Source organism: Macaca mulatta, chromosome 1, assembly GCF_049350105.2.
Source record: "Macaca mulatta isolate MMU2019108-1 chromosome 1, T2T-MMU8v2.0, whole genome shotgun sequence".
In the NCBI taxonomy this organism is placed as follows: domain Eukaryota; kingdom Metazoa; phylum Chordata; class Mammalia; order Primates; family Cercopithecidae; genus Macaca; species Macaca mulatta.
In genome coordinates this window covers 231,758,080-231,781,360 of record NC_133406.1, presented here as the reverse complement: position 1 = coordinate 231,781,360, position 23,281 = coordinate 231,758,080, and the positions used below count along the sequence as shown (strand labels likewise).

Below are 23,281 nucleotides of genomic sequence, written 5' to 3'. Positions count from 1 at the left end.
GTGCCGGCAGTGGGTGTTCCCCTCACTAGTGCCAGAAATTCTCTGAAAGACCTTCTTTGTTGGTGCCATTTTGTAAAGAAAAACAAAAAAACCCCCAAAACCTAAAGCAAGGAAAGTTCTTAAACAGATTGGAGGGGCGGAGCAGAACCCGCAGCCCGGACAGAGGAGGTGCTGCCCTCCAGTGGCCTCTGTGAGGACAGCAGGGGCTGTGCCCAGGAGACCTAGGAGATCCATCCAGTCCACCCCCTCCCATTTTTCATATTGGTAAACTGAGGCACAGAGGATCTATAGAGCTCTCCAGGTAAGTTAATAGCATATCAAGGACAAAGGTCAGATTGCTTGTCCCTGGACTGTTCCAGTGGGATGTGGGGGGCTCTGGACATGGGGATGTTGGTCCCTGTTGCCTCTATGCACTGCTTAAGGAATTTCCAAGCACCCTCACACCTGGATGATGGGGGTCCCCCACCCCACCCACAGCTGAAGGGACGGTGGGCCAGCGGTCACTCAGGTGCCCCCTCTCAGGCCTCAGTAAGTGACATATGAATGCCAGGGCTGTGCAGAGGGGACCACGATTGGCACCTGGCCACCCTAAAACTCACACAAGTGCACGCTGGGGAGCAGGCGCTCAGCCCTTCCCAGGAGCACTGCTGTCCAGGGAGAGGGATGCAGGGCTGGAGAGAAGCAGAGGAGGGCCTCTGGGCTTCAGAGGGGGTCGGCGTCGCGGGGCTGGTGGACGATGACCTGCTGACGAACACTGGACCGGGCTGTACGTCCTGCCCTTGACTTCCACAGAAATTCCCTGCAGCCCTTGCTCGCTTTTCTGCTTTTCCACAAATACACAGTTCCCAACTAAGACAGCACGCCTTTGATTTTGTTGGAGCCTCAGGGACAGGCTTTGCTATCTCCACGTCCTGACAAGGACACTGGGACAAGACGGTGTGCCTGGATACAGCCTCTCAGCGGGGTGCTGGGACCCAGCTCCAATTCCTGCTCTCCCATCCGCCCCTCGGCGCTCTGGAGCTGGACTATGGGACACATCAGCAAGAGGTGGAGGGTGGGGTGCATTTTCCAGGTGGCTCCAGGTAGTCTCAGCTCCACCAAGGCAGGCCCCAGGGCTGAGTTTGAGGGTATCAGGACCCTAGCATCTTCCAAACATGGGGCAAATGCCCCCGCAGTCTCTGTGTCAGAGCTTCCCACCCTCCCCTGACGGCATATTGGGCTTCTGTGGGTGGAGGCTGAGAGAGGCCCCGGACGGCACCGGGCTCAGGGGTGCTGCTCACGCGTTGGCCTGTCTTTGAGAGGGGCCCTGAGAGATGCCTGCTTGTGTGCGTCTTAGAGGCAAAGATCCAGATGGTTGGGCACGCTGGCTCACGCCTGTAATCCTTGGGGGGCCAAGGCAGGTGGATCGCCTGAGCTCAGGAGTTTGAGATCAGCCTGGCCAACATGGTGAAACTGTCTCTACTAAAATACAAAAATTAGCCGGGCGTGGTGGCAGGTGCCTATAATCCCAGCTACTCAGGAGGCTGAGGCAGGAGAATCACTTTAACCTTGGAGGCTGAGGTTGCAGCGAGCTGAGATCCCACCACTACACTCCAGCCTGGGTGACAGAATGAGACTCTGTCTTTAAAAACAAAATCCTTTATGGCCTCTAAGCTTCTCTTTGAAAATAAAAACACTACAGGGAAAGTTAATTGATGAAGCATTATCACTTAATTAAATCTTAGTGTGAATTAAACAACGGATAGCAAGCAGTTTTATTGTGATGCCTTTCTTTTGGGTTTAGGATGGTGGATGTGATAAGGAGGAAAGGAGTATTAGAGGCAGCTGACTGAGGGAGGCCTGAGATTGTTGGCTGAGTCACTGTTTCATCTGGGGTAGGCCAGGACCTCAATGCGAAACCAAGTGTTTGCAGAGCCCAGTGGGCCATGTGGCTGCATCTGAGAACTGCTGGGAGCTGCGAATTTGCTGGGGCATCAGCCCAGCTGTCCCCAGGAGGATGGTGGGGGCGGAGGAGGGACACAGAGGAGTGTCCCTCCATGTAGCAATGACACGGGACATCAAGGTCAGCCAGCTCAGGGACTGTGCTCCTTGGGGAGAGGAAGGGCTGGCTCTGGGACCTCTGGGCTCCCTGGGGAGAGGCAGGGCTGGCTCTGCGACCTCTGGGAGCCTGCGTGCAATGGTCAACCTGTGGGGCCCCCCATCACAGGAGGACGGAGCCATACCAGGGATTCCTAAGTACCAGCAAGGGTCTCCAGGGCTCCGTAGGCAATTATTTTTTTCTTTTTTTCTGAGACAGAGTTTGGCTCTGTCACCCAGGCTGGGGTACGATGGCACGATCTCGGCTCATTGCAACCTCCACCTCACAGGCTCAATCACTTCAAACTCCAGAGTAGCTGGGACTACAGGCACAGCCCAGGCACCATGCCCAGCTAATTTTTGTATTTTTTGTTGAGACAGGGTTTCACCATGTTGCCCAGGCTGGTCTCGAACTCCTGACCTCAAGTGATCCTCCTGCCTTGGCCTCCCAAAGTGTTGCGATGACAGGCGTAAGCCACGATGCCCAGCCTGTAGGTACTATTAATAAAATACAAATAGAATGTAAAACCTCAAATCATGGATATAAAAATTAAGCAAAGTTAATCAATACAGCCAAAGAAAAGAAAAATTAAAAAATAGCAAGAACATATAAGAAAAAAGCATAAAATAAGATGAAGAAGAAAAAACATCAATTTTAAGACATAAAAATGGATTAAACTCTGCTATTCAAGGGCAAATATTCTCAGATGGGATCAAAGAATAAAAAACTAGGGCACAGCTAAAACAAGCTGGGTGTGGTGGCTCATGCCTGTAATCCCAGCACTTTAGGAGGCTGAGGCAGGAGGATCTGTTGAGGCCAGGAGTTTAAGACCAGCCTGGGCAACATAGTGAGACCCTATCCCTACAAAAAATACAACAATTAGGCGGGGATGGTAGTGTGTGCCTGTAATCCCAGCTACTCAGGAGGCTGAGGCAGGAGGATGACTTGAGCGCAGGAGTTGGAGGCTGCAGTGAGTCATGACTGCACCACTCCCCTACCCAGTCTCCAAAACAACTAGTACAATACAACAGAGAGGTTAATGCAAATGAAACTGTCGCCAGGCTGAAGTGCAGTGGCACGACCTCAGCTCACCGCAACCTCCACCTCCTGGGTTCAACCAATTCTCCTGCCTCAGCCTCCTGAGTAGCTGGAACTACAGGTGCATGCTACCACATCTGGCTAATTTTTGTATTTTTGGTAGAGAAGGAGTTTCACCATGTTGGCCATGCTGGTCTCGAACTCCTGACCTCAAGTGATCCACCCGCTTCAGCCTCCCAAGGTGCTGGGGTTACAGGCAAGAGCCCCTGTGTCCAGCCAACATCAACATTAATGCAGAACCCAAGACTAAGAGTAGTAAAGATAGGCTGAAAGAGCAGAAATAGCACACCTTTGGGATGTGGAGGTTTGATCAAGTTGACATTTCAATGGCACTAAGGATGGCAAGAATACCCAAATCCTAACCTGGAACACCCTTTTCTCCCAGATCTCTGTGAGGGACAGCAGCTGCTCTCCATCCTCCCCAGTTCTCAGTCCGTGTGCTTTGAGTGGGATGTGTCAGCGTGCTACAACCTGTTAGCTACAAGGATTGTTTTCAGGGATAGATGTGATCAAGGAGCCCTATCAGGTCCCATCCCAGAATGTGGGAGGACTCAACCACAACATGCACAAAACTAAATGCATGGTTTTCCCAAAAAGCCTGGTACTTTCCCTGTGACCCCAGATTCAGTAAGTGGTACCACCATCCATCCAATGAAGGAAGTAAAAACCAGCAAACATTTGTAACCTCTCCCTCCCCATCACCCACTCTCCAGTCCATTACTGAGCTCCATTGATTTCACCTCCTAAACGTCTCTCAATTATAGTCTTAACAATCTCCAGCAATCTCCATTTTTCACTGATCTCTCTGTCATCAACCCACCAGCATCTCTTCCCTGGTCTATGGAAGTGGCCCACTAACTCATCTCCTTACTTCCACACTTGCTTCTCTCTACATTCTCTACATTTGTCTATTCCAGCCCATTAACCAAGCTGGGGTCACAGTCATCTTTTTTTTTTTTTTTTTTGAGACAGGTCTTGCTCTGTTGCCCAGGCTAACGTGCAGTGGCGTGAACTGCACTCAACCTCCTGGGCTCAGGCGATCCTCCCACCTTAGACTCTTGGGTAGCTGGGAGTACAGGCACATGCCACCACACCGAACTAATTTATATATATATATATATATATATTTTTTTTTTTGTAGAGATGGGGGTCTTGCTATGTTGCCCAGGCTAGTCTCAAACTCCTGGGGTCAAGTGATCCTCCTGCCTTGGCCTCTGAAAGTGTGGGGATTACAGGCTTGAGTCACAGCACCTGGCTCTTTTCTTTTTTCTTTTCTTTTCTTTTCTTTTCTCTCTCTTTCTCTCTCTCCCTCTCTTTCTTTCTTTCTTCCCATTAACCATCCCCACCTTCCTGCTGCTTTGTTCTTTAATGAACTATTTTATTCAAGACCTTTGTTTTCAGAGACAGAAAACCCAGAACACACAGGTTTTAGCAACACAAGGAACCCATTGTTTCACCTACCGGAAGAATCCAGGGGAGGCCTGGCTTCCAGTACAGCCGGAGCCCAGGATCCAGAGCGCAGCGTCAGATGTGCGGTCAGCCTGTCTTGGCTCTGCCTCCTGTCTGCAGGCTTTGCTCTCAGGTGACCAATCCCCTGAGTGGGTCCCTGAAACTCCAGGATTCCAGCCTTGCAGCCCAGCCATCCAAGAGCACTGGCATAGAGATCCCTTCTCTGAGGTGGGACCCTGAAGACAGTACCATGGGTAAAAGATTAGGGAAGAAGCCTACCCAATAAAGGGAGACGGCAAGGAAACCTGACATCAGGTTGCAGATCTGGGTAAAGCGCGCTGCTGATAAAGACGTACCTGAGACTGGGCAACTTACAAAAGAAAGAGGTTTAGTTGGACTTACAGTTCCATGTGGCTGGGGAAGCCTCACAATCATGGTGGAAGGCAAGGAGGAGCAAGTCACATCTTACATGGATGGCAGCAGGCAAAGAGAGAGAGCTTGTGCAGGGCAACTCCTCTTTTTAAAACCATCAGATCTCATGAGACATATTCACTATTATGAGAACAGCTTGGGAAAGACCTGCCCCCATGATTCAATTACCTCTACCAGGTCCCTCCCACAACATGTGGGAATTCAAGATGAGATTTGGGTGGGGACACAGTCAAACCATATCAAGGGAGAAAGGTAGCCTTTGAGCATTTGTAAACACCAGCTGGTCCTTCCCTGGCTTTAGGGTTCAAATCCACATGGCTGCAATTTAAAAAGGGCATAAAAACAAACCCTAAACTAAAACCTCAATGGCACCTCCTGGTGTCTAACAGAAGCAATCACAAAAACATTTTGGGGCTGCTGTAGATATTTGAATATGATGGGGCTATTAGATGATATTAAGGAATTATTTTAACTTTTGGTATGTGAAATGAAAGTATTATATAAAAACATGACTTTTTATTTATTTATTTAGAGACAGAGTCTCACTCTGTTGCCCAAGCTGGAGTGCAGTGGCGTGATCTCAGCTCACTGCAACCTCTGCCTACCGGGTTCAAGTGATTCTCCTGCCTCAGCCTCCTGAGTAGCTGGGATTACAGGCATGCACCACCACGCCCGAATAATTTTTGTATTTTTAGCCTTGTGATCTGCCCACCTCAGCCTCCCAAAGTGCTGGGATTACAGGTGTGAGCCACTGCACCCAGTCCATGACTTTATTTTTTAGAGATCCATAGTAAGATATTTAGGGATAAGATGTCATAATGTCTATGACTCACTTTACAGTATTTGAGCAAAAGAGGAGGATAGGGAGAAGGGGAGGAAATATGGCACATTTCATTTTTTTAATTAAAAATATGTTTTTAAAAAACGAGATGGGATCTTGCTATGTTGGCCAGGCTGGCCTTGAACTCCTGGCTGCAAGCAATCCTTCACCTTGGCCTCCCAAAGTGCTGAGATTATAGGAATGAGCCACTGTGCCCGGCCCAAAATGTTTCTAAGGTTTGGTTTTTAAAGGAACCATTACAAAGAGCAGGTTTTCATGAAAGGGAAGTTTCTAAGAGCTTGAGGAGACTGGGGCCTTTTGAAGCCTGAGAAAAGAGGCCAGCCACAGGTAAAAAAGACCAAGAAATGAAGTCTGGGCTGAGTGTGGTGGCTCATGCCTATAATCCTAGCACTTTGGGAGGCTGAGGTGGGAGGATCGCTTGAGCTCAGGAGTTAAGACTAGCCTGGGCAACATAGTGAGACCTTGTCTCTACAAAAGATACAAAATATTAGCCGGGTGTGGTGGCACGTGCCTGTAGTCCCAGCTACTCAGGAGACTGAGATGCAAGGATGGTTTGAGCCTGAAAGACAGAGGCTGCAGTGAGCTGAGATCGCATGACCGCCTCCAGCCTGGGCCACAGAGCGAGACCTCAAGTGGCGTGTGCCTGTAATCCCAGCTACTCGGGAGGCTGAGGCAGGAGAATTGCTTGAACTGGGAAGGGGGAGGTTGCAGTGAGCTATGGTGGCACCACTGCACTCCAGCTTCGGCAACAGAGCAAGGCTCTGTCAAAAAAAAACAACATATATATATATATATATGTATATGAGAATGTTGAAAGAAGTATTCCTACTGGAGGCAGAAAATAAAAAACAGCTAAGGTCTCTTCCAATGTTGAAACCCAGGATCTTCTGAAGAGGCAGGGGGGAGTATCTGAAAAGTGACTGAGTCAGTCAACCCAGGAGGCTCTGATGCCAGAAGTTTGGGGGAGTTCCCTGAAAGAAACCTCCACTGTGTGGGATCTACCAGTTCCCTGGGCACATTCCCCACAAGCTCCACGGAGGACTCACCAAGCAGCTAACTGACATGCAGACTGGCTTTCTGAGTGGCCTGGCCGCCAGCCAGGGAATGAGGGCTGCCTCATCCAACCTGGAGGGGGCTGCCCATTAGAGCGCAACAGCCCCAAGGCCCTGCTCCCTACCCCTTCCTGACCAGGAGGCCTGTCAGCCTTGGCAAGGCTGGGACTGTCGGAAACCTGCTGGGCAACACGGCTCCATCGAATTCCAGGGCTCAGGCTCTTCATCTGCAAAATGGGGTGGTGATGCCATCGCCCCTAAGGCTCCTCCACCACCCAAGTGCTGTAACTGTGGATTTCAGACAAGGAAGTGGAGGCCAAGCCTAGAACAATCTAATCACTAGAACTGTTCTAGAACAGCCCAATCACTCTGGGTGGAGCTGAAAACAGCACAGTCTGGATGACAAGAAAGCCTGAATTATATCGTAATTACACTCCAGAGAATGTTTTCTTTTTGTTTTTGAGACGGAGTCTTGCTCCGTCATCAGGCTGGAGTGCTCACTCTAACCTCTGCCTCCCAGGTTCAAGTGATTCCCCTGCCTCAGCCTCCCGAGTAGCTGGGACTACAGGTGTACACCACCATGCCCGGCTAATTGTTTGTATTTTATTAGAGATGGGGTTTCACCATGTTGGCCAGGATGGTCTCAATCTCCTGACCTTGTGATCCACCTGCCTCGGCCTCCCAAAGTGCTGGGATTATAGGCACGAGCCACAGTGCCCAGCCACCCAGAGAATGTTCTCTTTATTCAAGGATGCAACTTATGGCAAATTAATTGTTGATCAAGTTATTCGCAAGAAGAGGTCCTATGACTCCTGCATTAATATATACTGAATTTTCAATCAGCACTATTTTCTTCTATGCCTGAAAATGGAATTGCTCTGGTTTTTTGAGTGACGTTTTCACTGGAGGGCCTTCCAGTCACTCCTGCAAACTGCCTAACCTGGCACACCACGCCCAGGTGTAATCGTGAATCCGAATGAGCGGGCTGAACTAAGAGAACGCCACCAGGCCTCGCCCTGAGCCCAGGCTCACGCTTTGCCCTCCTGGGAACCTTGGCCTGTGCATCTTTCCTTATCTGTGGAGTCATGTCTTTGGAGCACCTGCGCTTAGGAAGAACGATTAGTGAATCGGTGTGAGCCATGCTAAGTTCAAAGACCTGCCCAGTCTTCATTTCCAAACAATCTCATATCTATGAGACTGTGGCCGGCAGAGTGACTCAGCCTGACCCCAGCCTCAGTAACAAACTCTGACAAAGACACGTGGAGAGAGGCTGCAGCTCTCAGAACTTGGAGCCATGGCCACCTGACCCCCAAAGGACACCCGATAAACAAGCATTTAGTGAACACCCACTGGAAGTGCTTACAAGGCACTAAGCTGAGCACCGTCAGGAACCTTGATCTCCAAGGCTGCACCACCTCTGTGGTAGGTGACGGAAGGGAATGCTTTTCCCATGCAACGGCCTAGGAAAGAAATCCCAGAGACATTTGGGGACTGGCTTTAAGGTCATGATCACTGTGGCCAAGCGGAGACCAGATTTCGGATCTCCTGATTTTCTTTTCTTTTTGTTTTGTTTTGTTTTGAGATAGAAGTCTTGCTCCATCACCCAGGCTGGAGTGCAGTAGCATGATCTCGGCTCACTGGAGCCTCTGACTCCTGGGTTCAAGCGATTCTCCCCACCTCAGCCTCCCAAGTAGCTGGGGTTACAGGGACTCACCACCACGCCCAGCTAATTTTTACATTTTTAGTAGAGATGAGATTTCACCATGTTGCCCAGACTGGTCTTGAACTCCTGACCTCAGGTGATTCACCGGCCTCAGCCTCCCAAAGTGCTGGGATTACACGTGTGAGCCACCACACCTGGCCAGATCTCCTGATTTTCAAGGTCACATGTCTCCCCACTAGGTGTACAAACGCCAAGAGACAGCGTGGCTTACTAGCATATATTTAAAAAATATTGGCCGGGTGCGGTGGCTCACATCTGTAATCCCAGTACTTTGGGAGGCCCAGATGGGTGGATCACGAGCTCAGGAGATGGAGACCATCCTGGCTAACACTGTGAAACCCCGTCTCTACTAAACATATAAAAAATTAGCCGGGCATGGTGGTGGGCGCCTGTAGTCCCAGCTACTCAGGAGGCTGAGGCAGGAGAATGGCGTGAACGCAGGAGGCGGGGCTTGCAGTGAACCAAGATCGTGCCACTGCACTCCAGCCTGGGCAACAAAGTGAGACTCTGTCTCTAAATAAATAAATTTTTTTGGCCAGGCGCAGTGGCTTATGCCTGTAATCCCAGCACTTTGGGATGCCAAGGCAGGCAGATCACAAGGTCAGGAGTTCGAGATCAGCCTGGCCAACATGGTAAAACCTTGTCTCTACTAAAAATACAAAAATTAGCCAGGCATGGTGGCAGGTGCCTGTAATCCCAGCTACTCAGGAGGCTGAGGCAGGAGAATCGCTTGAAACCAGAAGGTGGAGGTTGCAGTGAGGCGAGATCGTGCCACTGCACTCTAGCCTGGGCAAAAAGAGTGAAACTCTGTCTCAAAAAAATATATTTTTTTGTTTAATTAATTTATTTTTTTAGACACACAGTCTTGCTTTGTGGCCCAGGCTGGAGCACAGGGGTGTGATCATAGCTCACTGCTGCCTCAAATTCCTGAGATCAAGGGATCCTTCAGCCTCAGCCTCCCAAGTAGCTGGGACTACAGGCGTGTGCCATGACACTCTCCCAATTTTTAGATTATTTGCAGAGACAGGGTCTCATCATCTCAGCCAGGCTGGTCTTAAACTCCCAGGCTCAAGTGATCTGCCCGCCTCAGTCTTCCAAAGTGCTGGAGTTACAGGTATGAGCCACCATACTTAGCCTAGAACATATTTTTACAGTTTTTTTCTCTAATTTAAAATGTACGTGTGATATTGACATATACACACGTTCATGAAATGATCACCTCAGCAAGATAATAAACATTTCATTGCCCCCAAAAGTTTCCCCAGAGAAACACTGATTTGTTTTCTGTTACTGCAGATTAGTTTGCATTTCCTGGAATTTTATACAATTGAAATAATATAGTGGGCACTTTCGGGGGTGTTTCTCCTTTCCCTTGGCAGAAGTGCTTTGAGATTCACGCAGGTTGCAGAGCATGTCAATAGTTCATGTCTTTTTATTGCTGAATACAATTCTCCCGTGTGGCTAGACCACTGTTTGTTTATCCATTCACCCTGATGTACTCTGGTGGTGCTTCCAATTCTTTGGCTATTCTAAATGAAGTTGCTACGAGCATTTGTGTACATGTCTTTGTTTAGACATCTGCTTTGGTTTCTTTGGGTTAATACCTAGGATTGGAATGGCTGTGTCATGTGGTAGATGTACACTTAACTGTTTAACAGACTGGCAAGCTGTTTTTGGAAGTGGTTGGACCATTTTACGTTTCTACCAGCCATGGACCCACGTTCCAGTTGCCCCTCATTTTTATCAAAACTTGTAGTCAGTATTTTAAATTTTAGGCATCCTATAAGATATGCAGTGGTGTCTTATTGTGATTTTAATTTACATAATTACATAATTACTAACAATGTTGAGCATCTTTTTTTTTTTTTTTTGAGATGGAGTTTCACTCTTGTTGTCCAGGCTGGAGTGCAATGGCGCAATCTTGGCTCACTGCAACCTTCGCTTCCTGGGTTCAAGTGATTCTCCTGCCTCAGCCTCCCGAGTAGCTGGGATCACGGTTCCCCACCATCAAGCCAGCTAAGTTTTGTATTTTTAGTAGAGATGGAGTTTCACCATGTTGACCAGGCTAGTCTCGAACTCCTGACCCGGTGATCTGCCCGCCTCGGCCTCCCAAAGTGCTGGGATTACAGGCATGAGCCACTGTGCCCGGCCAGCTTTGAGATTTTCTTATGCATTGTACATTTGTACTTCTAGATACTAGTGCTTCCTCAGATATGTGATTTGCAAATTTTTTGTGCCTGTCCGTGGCTTGTCTTTTCATTCTTATAACAACTTTTCAAATAGAAAATTTTATTAATTTTGTTGAAGTCCAATTTATCAACTTTTTCTTTTATGGATTGTGCTTTTTAGTGTGTTGTGTAACCTAAGTTCACAAAGATTTATCTCCTATTTAGAAGTTTTATAATTTAAAGTTTTAATTTGGTCTCTGTTCCAGTTTGTGTTCATTTGTTTGTATGATGTGAGGTAGGAATCACAGTTGATTTTTTTGCATATGACATAATCAATCCAGCACATTTGTTGGATATGCTATCCTTTCACCACTCAGTTGCTTTTGTTGGAAAATCAGTTGTCTGAGGCCGGGTGTGGTGGCTCACACCTGTAATCCCAGCACTTTGGGAGGCCAAGGTGGGTGGATCATTGAGGTCAGGAGTTCAAGACCAGCCTGGCCAACATGGCGAAACTCTGTCTCTACTAAAAATACAAAAAATTAGCCTGGTATAGGGGTGGGCAACTGCAATCCCAGTTACTCAGAAGGCTGAGGCAGGAGAATTGCTTGAACCCAGGAGGTGGAGGTTGCAGTGAGTCAAGATCATACCACTGCGCTCTAGCCTGGGCAACAGAGCAAGAGTTCGTCTCAAAATAAATAAATAAATGAGAAAATCGTTGTCTGTATAGGTGTGGATCTATTTCTGGATTCTTCCTGGCATTCCATTATCTATTCACTATTGTTGCACTAATACCACAAATGGTTTTGATTACTCTAGCTTTACGATAAGCCTTGAGGTCAAGTAATATTATTCCGCCAAATTCAATTCTCTCAAAGTTGTTTTGGTTATTCTAGTTTCTTTGCATTTCCATATAAATAATAGAATCAGTTTGTCAATTTCTAACCCCACCATCCACCACCTCCCCACCCCCTGCCAAAAAAAGCCTGCTGGAATTTTGATGGAACTTGTTTTTAGCTGGAATAGATCAATTTGGGGAGGATTAAGCCAATCTTGCATTCCTGAGATAAACCCTACTTGGTTAAGATATATTATTGTCCTTATATTATTGGAGTCTGCTTGCTAAAATATAGTTACTAATTTTTGTATCTCTGTTCATGAGTGATATTGGGTTGTAGTTTTCTTGTAATGTCTTTAGTGCCATTTTGGTATCAGAGTAATTCTGGCTTCATAGAATGAATTGAGAAGGGTTCCTTCCTCTTTAATTTTCTGGTAGAATTTGTGTTAAATTAGTATTATGTCTTCTTTAAACGTTTGGTAGAATTTACCAGTGAAGCCATATGGGCCTGAAGCTTTCTTCCCTTCTGGGAAGGTTTTTAAATTATAAATTCAATTTCTTTAACTGACTTAAGACTATTCAGGTTATCTATTTATTTTTTGTTTGTTTTTTTGCCCGGCTAATTTTTGTATTTTTTAGTAGAGACAGGGTTTCACCATGTTGGCCAGGCTGGTCTCGAACTCCTGACCTCAAGTGATCCCCAAAGTGCTGTGATTACAGGCACGAGCTACTGCACCCAGCCCAGGTTATCTACTTCTTACTGAGTAAGCTTTGGTCCTCTGTGTTTTTCAAGGAGTTTGTCCATTTCATCTAGATTGTCAAATTTATCGGCATTCCAGTGTTCATAACATCCGCTTACTATCCTGTCCCCTGGCTGTATTCTACTGGGCAGAAGCCAGTTAGCTTTGTCCAGGCCCAGAACCTATTTCTCCACTCACACCAAGTACAAAGACCACCAGATCATCTTGTTTTACTCCAGAGCGCAGCAAATGTATTTGGGTGGCCCTGGGCTCACTCAGCCAACACTCTGGTGGTGACTTCTTCACTGATTTGCTCTCATACCACTCACTGGGTTACTATGAGACCTGGACATTCCCTTCTGTGGACTACAGGAAAGGCTGTGGGAACAGACGTCCAGCAGGGTATGTGACCCAGGAGGGAGGCATCCTCATTCGGGAGAGGAATCACATGGACTCCTGGAATTCCTGGATGAAGACACCTAGGGTGCCTCAGCCACAGGACCTGCTGGGGACTCAGTCATTGGTGCAGGGCTCTGTACAGATCCAGACAGAGAACGGGCCCAGTGGAGACTCTGGAATGATCATGCAGGGGACACAGCTGTCAGATCCATTTCTAACAGCAGCCATGAAGATGAACCCTGACCTTTGTGAAATGCTTCATACTTACCAAGCATTTCCACCTGGTTTATGTGAGGCAAAGATTATTGGCCTCAATGAGAAATGTGCAAAGTGAAATTAAAAGACCTTAAGTAACTTAGGGACTGAATGGGTGAAAAATGTGAGACCCAAAGAAAGATATTGAGATGGTTTCAACTATCTCTGCAAATTCTTTTGACACACTCCTCTATTCAAAAGAGGCCAGGTGTAGGGGCTCACTCCTGTAATCTTCAGTGCTTTGGGAGGCTGAGGTGGGAGGATCGCTTGAGCCCAGAGGGTCGAGGCTGCCGTGAGCCATGACTGTCACTGCACTCCAGCCTGGACAACAGAGTGAGACCCTGTCTCTAAAAGGGGTGGTCTAGGCTGGTCGTGGTGGCTCATGCCTGTAATCCCAGCACTTTGGGAGGCCAAGGTGGATGGATCACCTGAGGTTGGGAGTTCAAAACCAGCCTGGCCAACATGGTGAAACCCCATCTCTACTAAAAATAGAAAAACTAGCTGGGCATGGTGGTGCACACCTGTAATCCCAGCTACTTGGGAGGCTGAGGCAACTGAATCACTTGAATCTGGGAGGTAGAGGTTGCAGTGAGCCGAGATTGTGCCACTGTACTGCAGCCTGGGCAACAGAGCAAGACTCTGTCTCAAAATAAATAAATAAAAATAAAACAAAAGGGGTGGTCTAATTCTCATCACAGCCATCCCCCCTGCCACTATTGTGGGCTGGAGTGACCAACTAGCATCTAGCAAACAGCATGTGACTTTCTTGGTGTGTGCGTGACTCTGTCTCCCCTGCCCCGTCACCCCCAGGAATGCAGCTCCCCAGGTGTGAGGAGCCCAGGCTGAGTGTCAGTTTCGCTGCCCTCCAGCACCAGCGATCAGAAGCAGAAGGAGCCTCTAGACAGCTCTGCTCCTGGGCTTCCAAGTCTTCCAGCTGAAGCCCCAGATGTCAAAGGGCAGAGACAAGCCATTCCCACGGAGTCCTATCTGAATTCCTGACCCACAGGAACCAGGAGACACAACAGTTGTCATGTTTTAAGCCACTAAGTTTGGAGGCTACAGGGCAACAGCTAGACCTACAATATGCAAAGTGACAAGCCCGCCAATGGGAAAAGACGCACAGTGATTCCAGAGCCCAGAGGTGAGAGGACCTCCCACTGGACAGGACAGGAGACGTTCTTAAGGCTCATTCGAGCTGGGGTTTGAAGGCAGGGTAGGGCTGTGATTGTTTGGAGGAAAGGCATATGAAAGCACCCCAGGGAGAAAGGCACAGAGGATTGAAAGTACTTGGGGTGGTGGCGGGAAACCCACGTTATGACAATGGGGTTCCAGCCTTATCATCTCAAGTGACAGAGTCAGCCTAGGATTCCAGCAGAGAGTGACATGGTCAGGCCAGAAGGCAAGTGCTTTTTTATTTTTATTATTATTATTTTTTGAGACAGGGTCTCACTCTGTCACCCAGGCTGGAATGCAGTGGCATTATCATGGCTCACTGCAACCTCTGCCTCTCGGGCTCAAGCAATTCTCCTGCCTCAGCCTCCCCGAGCAGCTGGGACTATAGGTGCACATGACCGCGCTGGTCAATTTTTGTATTTTCAGTAGAGACAGGTTTTCACTGTGTTGCCCAGGCTGGTCTCGAACTCCTGAGCCCGGGTGACCCACCCACTTCGGCCTCCCAAAGCGCTGGGTTTACAGGTGTGAGCCACCGCACCCAGCCCTGCAGCTTGTTTTCAAGGAAGATATCATCTGCCCCGTCGGAGGGAGAGGAGGAGAGAGAGTGGACTGGGAATGGTCTTACTCCCTTGCCTGCGGCCCCCGTTGTGGGGGAAAGAAAGACAGATCAGACTGTTACTGTGTCTATGTAGAAAAAAGAAGACATAAGAAACTCCATTTTGTTCTGTACTGAGAAAAATTATTCTGCCTTGAGATGCTGTTAATCTGTAACCCTAGCCCCAACCCTGTGCTCGCAGAGACATGTGCTGTGTTGACTCAAGGTTTAAAGGATTTAGGGCTGCGCAGGACGTGCTTTGTTAAAAATGTGTTTGCAGGCAGTATGCTTGGTAAAAGTCATCACCATTCTCCAGTCTTGAGTACCCAGGGACACAATGCACTGTGGAAGGCCGCCGGGACCTCTGCCCAAGAAAACCTGGGTGTTGTCCAAGGTTTCTCCCCACTGAGACAGCCTGAGATATGGCCTCGTGGGAAGGGAAAGACCTGACCATCCCCCAACCCGACACGTGTAAAGGGTCTGTGCTGAGGAGGATTAGTGAAAGAGGAAGGCCTCTTTGTAATTGAGATAAGAGGAAGGCATCTGTCTCCTGCTCGTCTCTGGGAATGGAATGTCTTGGTGTAAAACCCGATCGTACATTCTATTTACTGAGATAGGAGAAAACCGCCTTATGGCTGGACATGGAGACGTGCTGGCGGCAATACTGCTCTTTACTGCACTGAGATGTTGGTGTGAAGTCAAACATCAATCTGGCCGATGCGCACATCGAGGCACAGCACCTTTCCTTAAACTTATTTATGACACAGAGCCCTTCGTTCACGTTTTCCTGCTGACCCTCTCCCCACCATTACCCTATAGTCCTGCCACATCTCCCTCACCAAGATAGTAGAGATAGTAATCAGTAAATACTAGAGAACTCAGAGACCAGTGCCTGCGGGTCCTCCGCGGGTCCTCCGTATGCTGAGCGCCAGTCCCCTGGGCCCATTGTTCTTTCTCTATACTTTATCTCTGTGTCTTGTTTCTTTTCTCAGTCTCTTATCCCACCTGACAAGAAATACCCTGCAGGTGTGGAGGGGCTGGCCCCCTTAACCCTGTGATCGACAGGACTGAGCTAGGCACACGGGCTGGGATTCACGGTGCAACCTGCAACCACAGGGTGGAGAAAGGAAGCCACGTCGCCAGGAAGGCAATAGCGTTCAGAGCCTTGGACTCCCTAATCGACGCCACGATGGCAGTTTGGGTCTCCACAGCAATTGGGGAACTTGAAAAGTTTTACTTTAAAAAAGTGCCTCTACACATCATTTAAATTTCGGTGCCAATGTAGAATTGGAAAATCAAGTCTTAACCAATCAAAATTCACATACCTGCCCCTTCCCCCAGGTCATTCGTCAGCGGTTAGCCTTGGAACTTCTCAGCTAAATGTGCATGATTGCGGGTATTTAATAATATCCATAATTAAATTAAATGGGGGCAACAACAAAAGCCTCAGTGCTACTATCCTCCCCAGAGCCTGGGGCTAGGAGGTCCATTCTCATAGAAGGAAGCCTGAAATATGGGCTCCCGTCCGTCAGTCATGCAGGGCCACTAAAAGAGAGTTTCCTTGGCAGGAGAGAGTGTGGGAGGCCCAGCATCAATGGTTTCTTCTTTCTTCTCCTCTGGAAGCTTCACCCTGTTTCTCTTGGCAAAAATGCGGTTTATCTCCACAAATGTTTTGCCCTTGGTCTCAGGAATAACCATGTAGATGTAAACCGCAGTGAGGAGGCAGATGCCGGCAAATATGATGAAACTGTAGGCACCGATGGCCTCCTAGACCAGGAGACGAGAAAGAGAGGAGGGGGCAGAGAAAGACAGGGCTGATCCAGCCGGGCACGGTGGCTCACGCCTGTAATCCCAGCACTTTGGGAGGCCAAGGCAGGTGGATTACCTGAGGTCAGGACTTTGAGACCAACCTGGCCAACATGATGAAACCCTATCTCTATTAAAAATACAAAAATCAGCTGGGCCTGGTGGTATACACCTGTAGTCCCAGCTACTCGGGAGGCTGAGGCAGGAGAATCGCTTGAACCCAGGAGGTAGAGGTTGCTGTGAGCCAAGATTACGCTATTGCACTTCAGCCTGGGCGACAGAGCGTGACTCTGTTCCCAAAAAACAAAAACAAAAACCCTCAAACAAACAATGACAAATAACCAGTGCTGGTCGAGGCCTTTGTGAGTCCATAAAGGAGTTGCTTGGTGGCCAGTTTTGTTTCGCTCCTGGAGGAATGATATTGCTAGAAAATTGTGATAACTAAAGATTGTTTGCAGAAAAAAAAAAAATCTAGAAAATTGGATCCCCCTCACCCTATTATCAAAAAGAAGCTGGTCAGGTGCCATGGCTCACACCCATAATCCCAGTGCTTTGGAAGTTTGAGACCAGCCTGGGCAATATAGCAAGACCCCATCCCTAAAAAAAAATTAAAACAATAGCCATGTGTGGTAGCCCATGCCTGTGGTCCCAGCGACTTGGGAGGCTGAGGTGAGAGGATCACTTAAGCCTGGGAGTCGAGGCTGCTGTGAGCTGCGTTTGCACCACTGCATTCCAGCCTGGGTGACAGAGCAAGGCCCTGTCTAAAAAAAAAAAAAAAAAAAAAAAAAGACTGCTTAACCTTTTGACAATAGGAGTTTAAGGCCTCTGTGCCCTGAAGGTGCTGAGAGCGCAGAGTTTGTGGCCCAGCTTGTCTTTGGAACGAGGAAGGAGGCGGTGGGGGATGTGCTCCCTGGCTCTGGCTTTGTTTGCTTTCTGCTACCTTTGAGCTCCGCGGACCAGAGCCCCTAAGCAACAGCCCTTTACAATTTCAGTGGGGGATCACCCTTCAGTAACTGGGAAACTCGTGTCTTCAAGCGTTTGGAGGCAGTGGGGCCACGTGTGTCTGTGGACCCTTGGATGTGTCTGAGAGCCCGTCCCCACCTTGCTGGATTCCAGATGTGCTTAGCGGAAGGGGAATACAGCTTACTCCCTGGAGGCCGGGTGGAGCGGACTGGGGAAGGGGCCCTCGCTCACCTGGATGGACGGGAACAGGAAGCCCACGATGAAGTTGGTGAGCCAGTGCACCGCCCCGTCCACCATGAACGCTGCCCGCCGGGAGGACTGCAGGAAGATCTCGGTCCTCACCACCGAGGGGACAGGACCTGGAGGTCGGAACAGGTTGGGTGGGGCGGAGAAGGACCCAGGGGTCCCCCAGGGCCGGCGGGGCGCGGCCCACTCTGGCCTCAGACCTAGGTCCCTTAAGAGCCCCAGCTGGGATTGCGGACTGGAAAAGAACTCTGCCTTTACCCACAAAACCAGGGTGTGATCAGGGCAGGAGCTGGAAAGGTCCACTTTGCAAAGGCTGGTTGGAGAGCCTAGAATTGAATTTCCATTGCTGCTGCTTCAAGGCCAATGACCTCCATGAAGGTTTGCAGAAAGTTAATGGATGGGAAGCTTCGTGGGAGCAGCGGGAGTGAGGCGGCTCCAGCTCACAGACAGAGCTTTCTCAAAGAGCTTCCTCTGCGCCGGCGTCACTGTGGCTTCAGACGGCCCGCGCTTGGGAAGTGCCGCCCTCCTATGGCGGATCTGGGTATGGCAGTGCCTGCGGCCTACACCTTTTCTTGGGCAACTGTTTTTCATTATCGCCTCCTTAAAAAGCCTTGTCTAGGCCGGGCGCAGTGACTCACTCCTGTAATCCCAGCACTTTGGGAGGCAGAGGCGGGCGGATCACGAGGTCAGGAGATCGAGACCATCCTGGATAACACGGTGACACCCCGTCTCTACCAAAAAAAAAAAAAAAAAAAAAAACCTAGCCGGGCGTAGTGGCGGGCGCCTGTAGTCCCAGCTACTGGGGAGGCTGAGGCAGGAGAATAGCTTGAACCCGGGAGGTGGAGCTTGCAGTGAGCCGAGATGGCGCCACTGCACTCCAGCCTGGGCGACAGAGTGAGACTCCGTCTCAAAAAAAAAACAAAAAAAGAAGCTTTGTCTAGAATGTCTAAAGCCATTTTTGTTCCCTAATTGCCACTCCCATGACATTTTAATACTGTGTGTCTGTTTAGGTCCTGCATATATACATATCTGTAGCTTTACGCAAAGAAAGAGGAAGATTCTGTCCCTCCTCTTCCAAGCTTCCCACCCACGGTTAGGTGGTGAAATGGCCTCATTGAAAAGGCCAGGTCTCACAGATCACTTGAGGTCAGGAGTTTGAAACCAGCCTGACCAACATGGTGAAATCCTGTCTCTACCAAAAATACAAAAATTAGTACAGCGTGGTGGCGTGCGCCTGTAGTCCCAGCTACTCAGAAGGCTGAGGCAGAAAATCCCTTGAACCCGGGAGATGGAGGTTGTGCTCCAGCCAGGGCAACAGAGTGAGACTCCGACTCTAAAGAAAAAAAAGAAAAGAGAAGAAAAGAAAGAAAAGAAAAGGCCTGATCTCCCTGGATGGCCATGGAGAAGAATTCAAAGCCCCTGAATGAAGCTGGGAAATCAAAAGCAAACTCCTGCAGCCCAGTGAGGTGGGGCCCGGGCCCCTTCTCCAGGGCCCTGCCCCCAAGGGATGCCATCTGTCCTGCCTCCCTCCTGTCCACCACAACAGCAGCAGCCAATAGTCCTTAGGCCTAAGTTGAATGTCAGATCAGCCCATGCTCTGACCTCGTATCTGCTGGCACACCTGATCACCCCTGTTCTTGGAGAAGAATCATGGCTTGCTCCAGGTGACACACAGGCAGTGGGGGCAGAATGGCTTGGAACCCGGCCAGGTCTCCTACACACACTAGCGCTTTTCCTTCGAGGTTCTGCTGCCTCCACGTTTGAGGTACACTGGGAAGGCATCTTGCTCTAAATCCCACCCCCGCAACACTTTTTTTTTAGACGGAGTCTTGCTCTCTTGCCCAACCTGGAGTGCAGTGGTGGATCTCAGCTCACTGCAAACTCTGCCTTCTGGGTTCAAGTGATTCTCCTGCCTCAGGCTGGGACTACAGGCGCCCGCCACCACACCTGGCTAATTTTTGCATTTTTAGTAGAAACAGAGTTTCACCTTGTTGGCCAGGCTGCTCTCGAACTTCTGACCTTAAGTGATCCGCCTGCCTCTACCTCTCAAAATGTTGGGATTACAGGCATGAGCCACCGTGCCAGGCCTAAATCCCACTTCTTAAATACCCTTAAATATAACTATGTGGTCTCGTTCATGTGCCTGACACAGCACAGTGTAAAGAGGTATTCCGCCAATGGGTGTTGAATGAATTAATACCTTCATTTTGGTTTATGGACAGTGCCTTCAAAATGAACATTCTTCAGGGAATGTTATTAGAGTCTTCACAGTCAGGGGTGTCTCTTCCCAGGCAGGGAGAAGGAGGTTCAAGTCTCAGGACACACTGGGGAAGGAGTCTGGAGTCTCAGAGGCTGCCCAAGAGGTGGGCCCAGGTGGAAGCCCGAAGCCACTGGCAACAGGACATTGGGGACAGTGTAATAAGGGACTGTAGCTGGCGGTCAGCAGGGACAGAAGGCAGTTGAGGCTTGGGTGTGCTGTGGGCTTGGAGGCTAAAGTGAGTGTCTGGAGGGTATGGATGTAAACGGAGGTGCCCCAGGGGGGGTCTGGACGGCACAAGCTCCCTCTCTGCAAAAGCTCATCTCCTTGTTGGGTGCCAAACCTGAGTCTGGGCGCCCCTGGGAGCCACAGATGATCAGTGGGGCACTGGCCTGGCTGACGCTGGTTGAATGAATGAACATGGCCTGGAGTGCCATCAAGGCTTAGAGCTAAGAACGGGTGGGATCTGCATGAGCACGTGCATTCACTCAGCAAATATGTGTCGAGCACCGACTGCGTGCCAGGCCCAGGAATGGACCAGGATGGCCGGGGCGAGGGCAGCATGCAGGTACTCACTGGGCCCAATGGAATGTCCCGCGATGTAGGCAAAGACACAGATGATGCCGAGATAGGACAGCTCGGAGAGCTTGTTCTGTGGGGAGAGGTAGGGTTGTCTGGGCTGAGGCCAGGAGCCCCACGTGCGGAGGGGTCCACCTGCAGGTCCCACCTTCCTGCCCCAGGGAAGAGCCGCACCTAGATGTCTGGGCACCTACATGGACCTCAAGGGCTCTGTGGGCAAGAGAGGAAGGCCAGTGAGAACCAGGCCTTCTTGCCTCCCAGAGGGCTCCCTCCAGCCTCACCTGATGAGCGTCATGGAGAACGAGGGACACCTACCTTTGAGTTATTTTCCTGCCAGGTGCTATTCTCTGCACTTTACAAATCACAAATATTAACTCATCTCATCTTTGTGATACTCCTCTGCCCTCTGAGTGACTCTGATTATTTCTTATTTCTTCTTTTTGAGACAGACTCTCACTCTGTCGCCCAGGCTGAAGTGCAGTGGCGCAATCTTGGGTCACTGCAGCCTCAGCCTCCTGTGGCTGGGACTAGAGGCATGCACCACTACGCCCGGCCTATATGATTGCTTCAATCCCACAATCATGGAACCAGAGCACAGAGGGCTCTGAACACAGACTATGAGGAACCTTAGTCCCTCAGGGATCAAGCAACGGCTGAAGTCACCCAGTCAACATAAGTGAGCTGAGGTCCGGACTTTCTCTACCACTCTCTGGAGACTCCTAGGACCCCCGGACCAGTGGAGCCGGCAGATCACCATCTCTGCTCCCAACTGCTGGGAGAACAGCCAATGCAAAACCAGGTCAACGGACTTCAGCCAAACCAACCAGGCGCCCCCAGATGAACTTCCCAGGGAACCCTGTAGTCACAGTTATGAGACAGCCTCAAGGGACAAGCTGGCAACAGAGCTGGATGGTGAGGTGAGAGAGGAGGCCCTGGGAGCTTCCAAGCAGAGAAGCAACACGATCTGATTCATTTTCAACAGAAAGAGAAGGCGGGTGGGTTGGGGGCCATTCAACACATCAAACAAAAGCGAGGCTGGCTGGGTTGGTGGGGCCACCCTGGACCCAGTGTGAAGCCGGCAGCTGCTGGTGCATTTTCAGGCAGAGCCCCTGGTCGGACAGGAGTGAAAGAGCCACTGGGGATGTCCCTAGGTTTCGGAAATGTCACTGACGGTGGTCTCTGCAGGTGGCGCTCAGTCGTGATCACCTCTTTTCACTTCCTAGAATCCCTATCTACTAAGAACTTATATATATATATATATATTTTTTTTTAGATAGAGTCTCGCTCTGTCACCCAGGCTGGAGCAGTGCTGCGATCTCGGCTCATTGCAACCTCTGCCTCCCAGGTTCAAGTGATTCTCCTGCCTCAGCTTCCCGAGTAGCTGGGATTACAGGCACACGCCACCACACCCGACTAATTTTTGTATTTTTAATAGAGATGGAGTTTCACCATGTGGCCAGGCTGCTCTCGAACTCCTGACCTTAGGTGATCCACTTGCTTTGGCCTCCCGAAGTGCTGGGATTACAGGTGTGAGCCACCGTGTCTGGCTGAGAACTTACACTGGTTTTAAAATTAGAGAAGGAAGTTCTTTCCAAGGGAAACTTTAATTAAATTGATTTATGAGCGTCACTAACACTGTTCCTCTCCAGGCCTTGCTTTCCTCACAGGCCCTGGCCTCCTGGTGATTCCCTGAATCCTCCCAGTTCTTTGCTGCATGAAGCTCTCTGCACTCCCTGGTGGTTAAGGACAAAGTCATTGCAGAGAGGGCAGCTTGGAAAAGAAGGAAAAGAGCAAAGATTTTGTCTCTAAATGACAGAATGAGCTCCTCACACATTCTTGTACTCATGTGCAATTGCATTGCTGATATATTTTCCATTTGAAAGGGTTCAGGGCAATGCTGCGGTTCCTGCACAAGCAACAAGAGCAGAGAGGCTGCCTCAGAGACACGGAATGCTGATTGCTTTTTAAAGATTTTGTATCATGCCACACCATGTATTTTCCTCACTTCCGTAGAACGTGGCTAATACATACAGGCTGGGAACACTGCAAATTAAAATGATGTACTTCTTGTTTGGGTGGTCTGCTGTGTTTTAGTCTTACTGAAATATGATCCCCAGTTTTTTGGGTTTTTTTGTTTGTTTCTTTGTTTTTGAGACAAGGTCTCACTGTCTCCCAGGCTGGAGTACAATGCTGTGATCATGGCTCACTGCAGCCTTGACCTCCCAGGCTCAGGTGATCCTCCCACCTCAGCTTCCTGAGTAGCTGGGACTACAGGTGCACACCACCACACCCAGATAACGTTTTGTATTTTTCGTAGAGATGGGGTCTCACCATGTTGCTCAGACTGGTCTTGAACCCTTGGGCTCAATGGATCCTCCTGCCTTGGCCTCCCAAAGTGCTAGGATTGCAGGAGTGAGCCACTGTGCTCAGCCTCCTTCTACCTCTTGAATGGGATGACTTCTGGTCTTACCTCTCCTCAATCCACACCTGTTCACTGCCCACAGATGTTTTCTAATGCAATTGAACCCTTGCATGTATGCATTGAAGCACGTACTTTATTGCACACTGTCCTCCTTGTTTCTCTTTCCCATGA

At 49.4% G+C, this 23,281-nt stretch overlaps 1 protein-coding gene across 7 annotated transcripts in view; it reads right to left on the bottom strand.

Moving 5' to 3' along the window:
• Positions 1 to 23,281, bottom strand: part of SLC2A7 (solute carrier family 2 member 7) — a 47,689-nt gene that overhangs the window by 7,121 nt on the left and 17,287 nt on the right. For 5 of the 7 annotated variants that reach the window (XM_077975749.1, XM_077975698.1, XM_077975708.1 and 2 more), the window contains 3 exons: positions 20,686 to 20,761; positions 17,838 to 17,965; positions 4,637 to 4,860 (listed from right to left, as the gene is read on the bottom strand). In XM_077975749.1, coding sequence (XP_077831875.1) covers positions 4,637 to 4,860; positions 17,838 to 17,965; positions 20,686 to 20,761 — 428 coding nt within the window. Of the gene's footprint in view, positions 1 to 4,636; positions 4,861 to 16,051; positions 16,605 to 17,837; positions 17,966 to 20,034; positions 20,243 to 20,685; positions 20,762 to 23,281 lie in introns of those variants that run through there. The other 2 variants (XM_001118335.5, XM_077975755.1) reach the window with 2 other exon arrangements.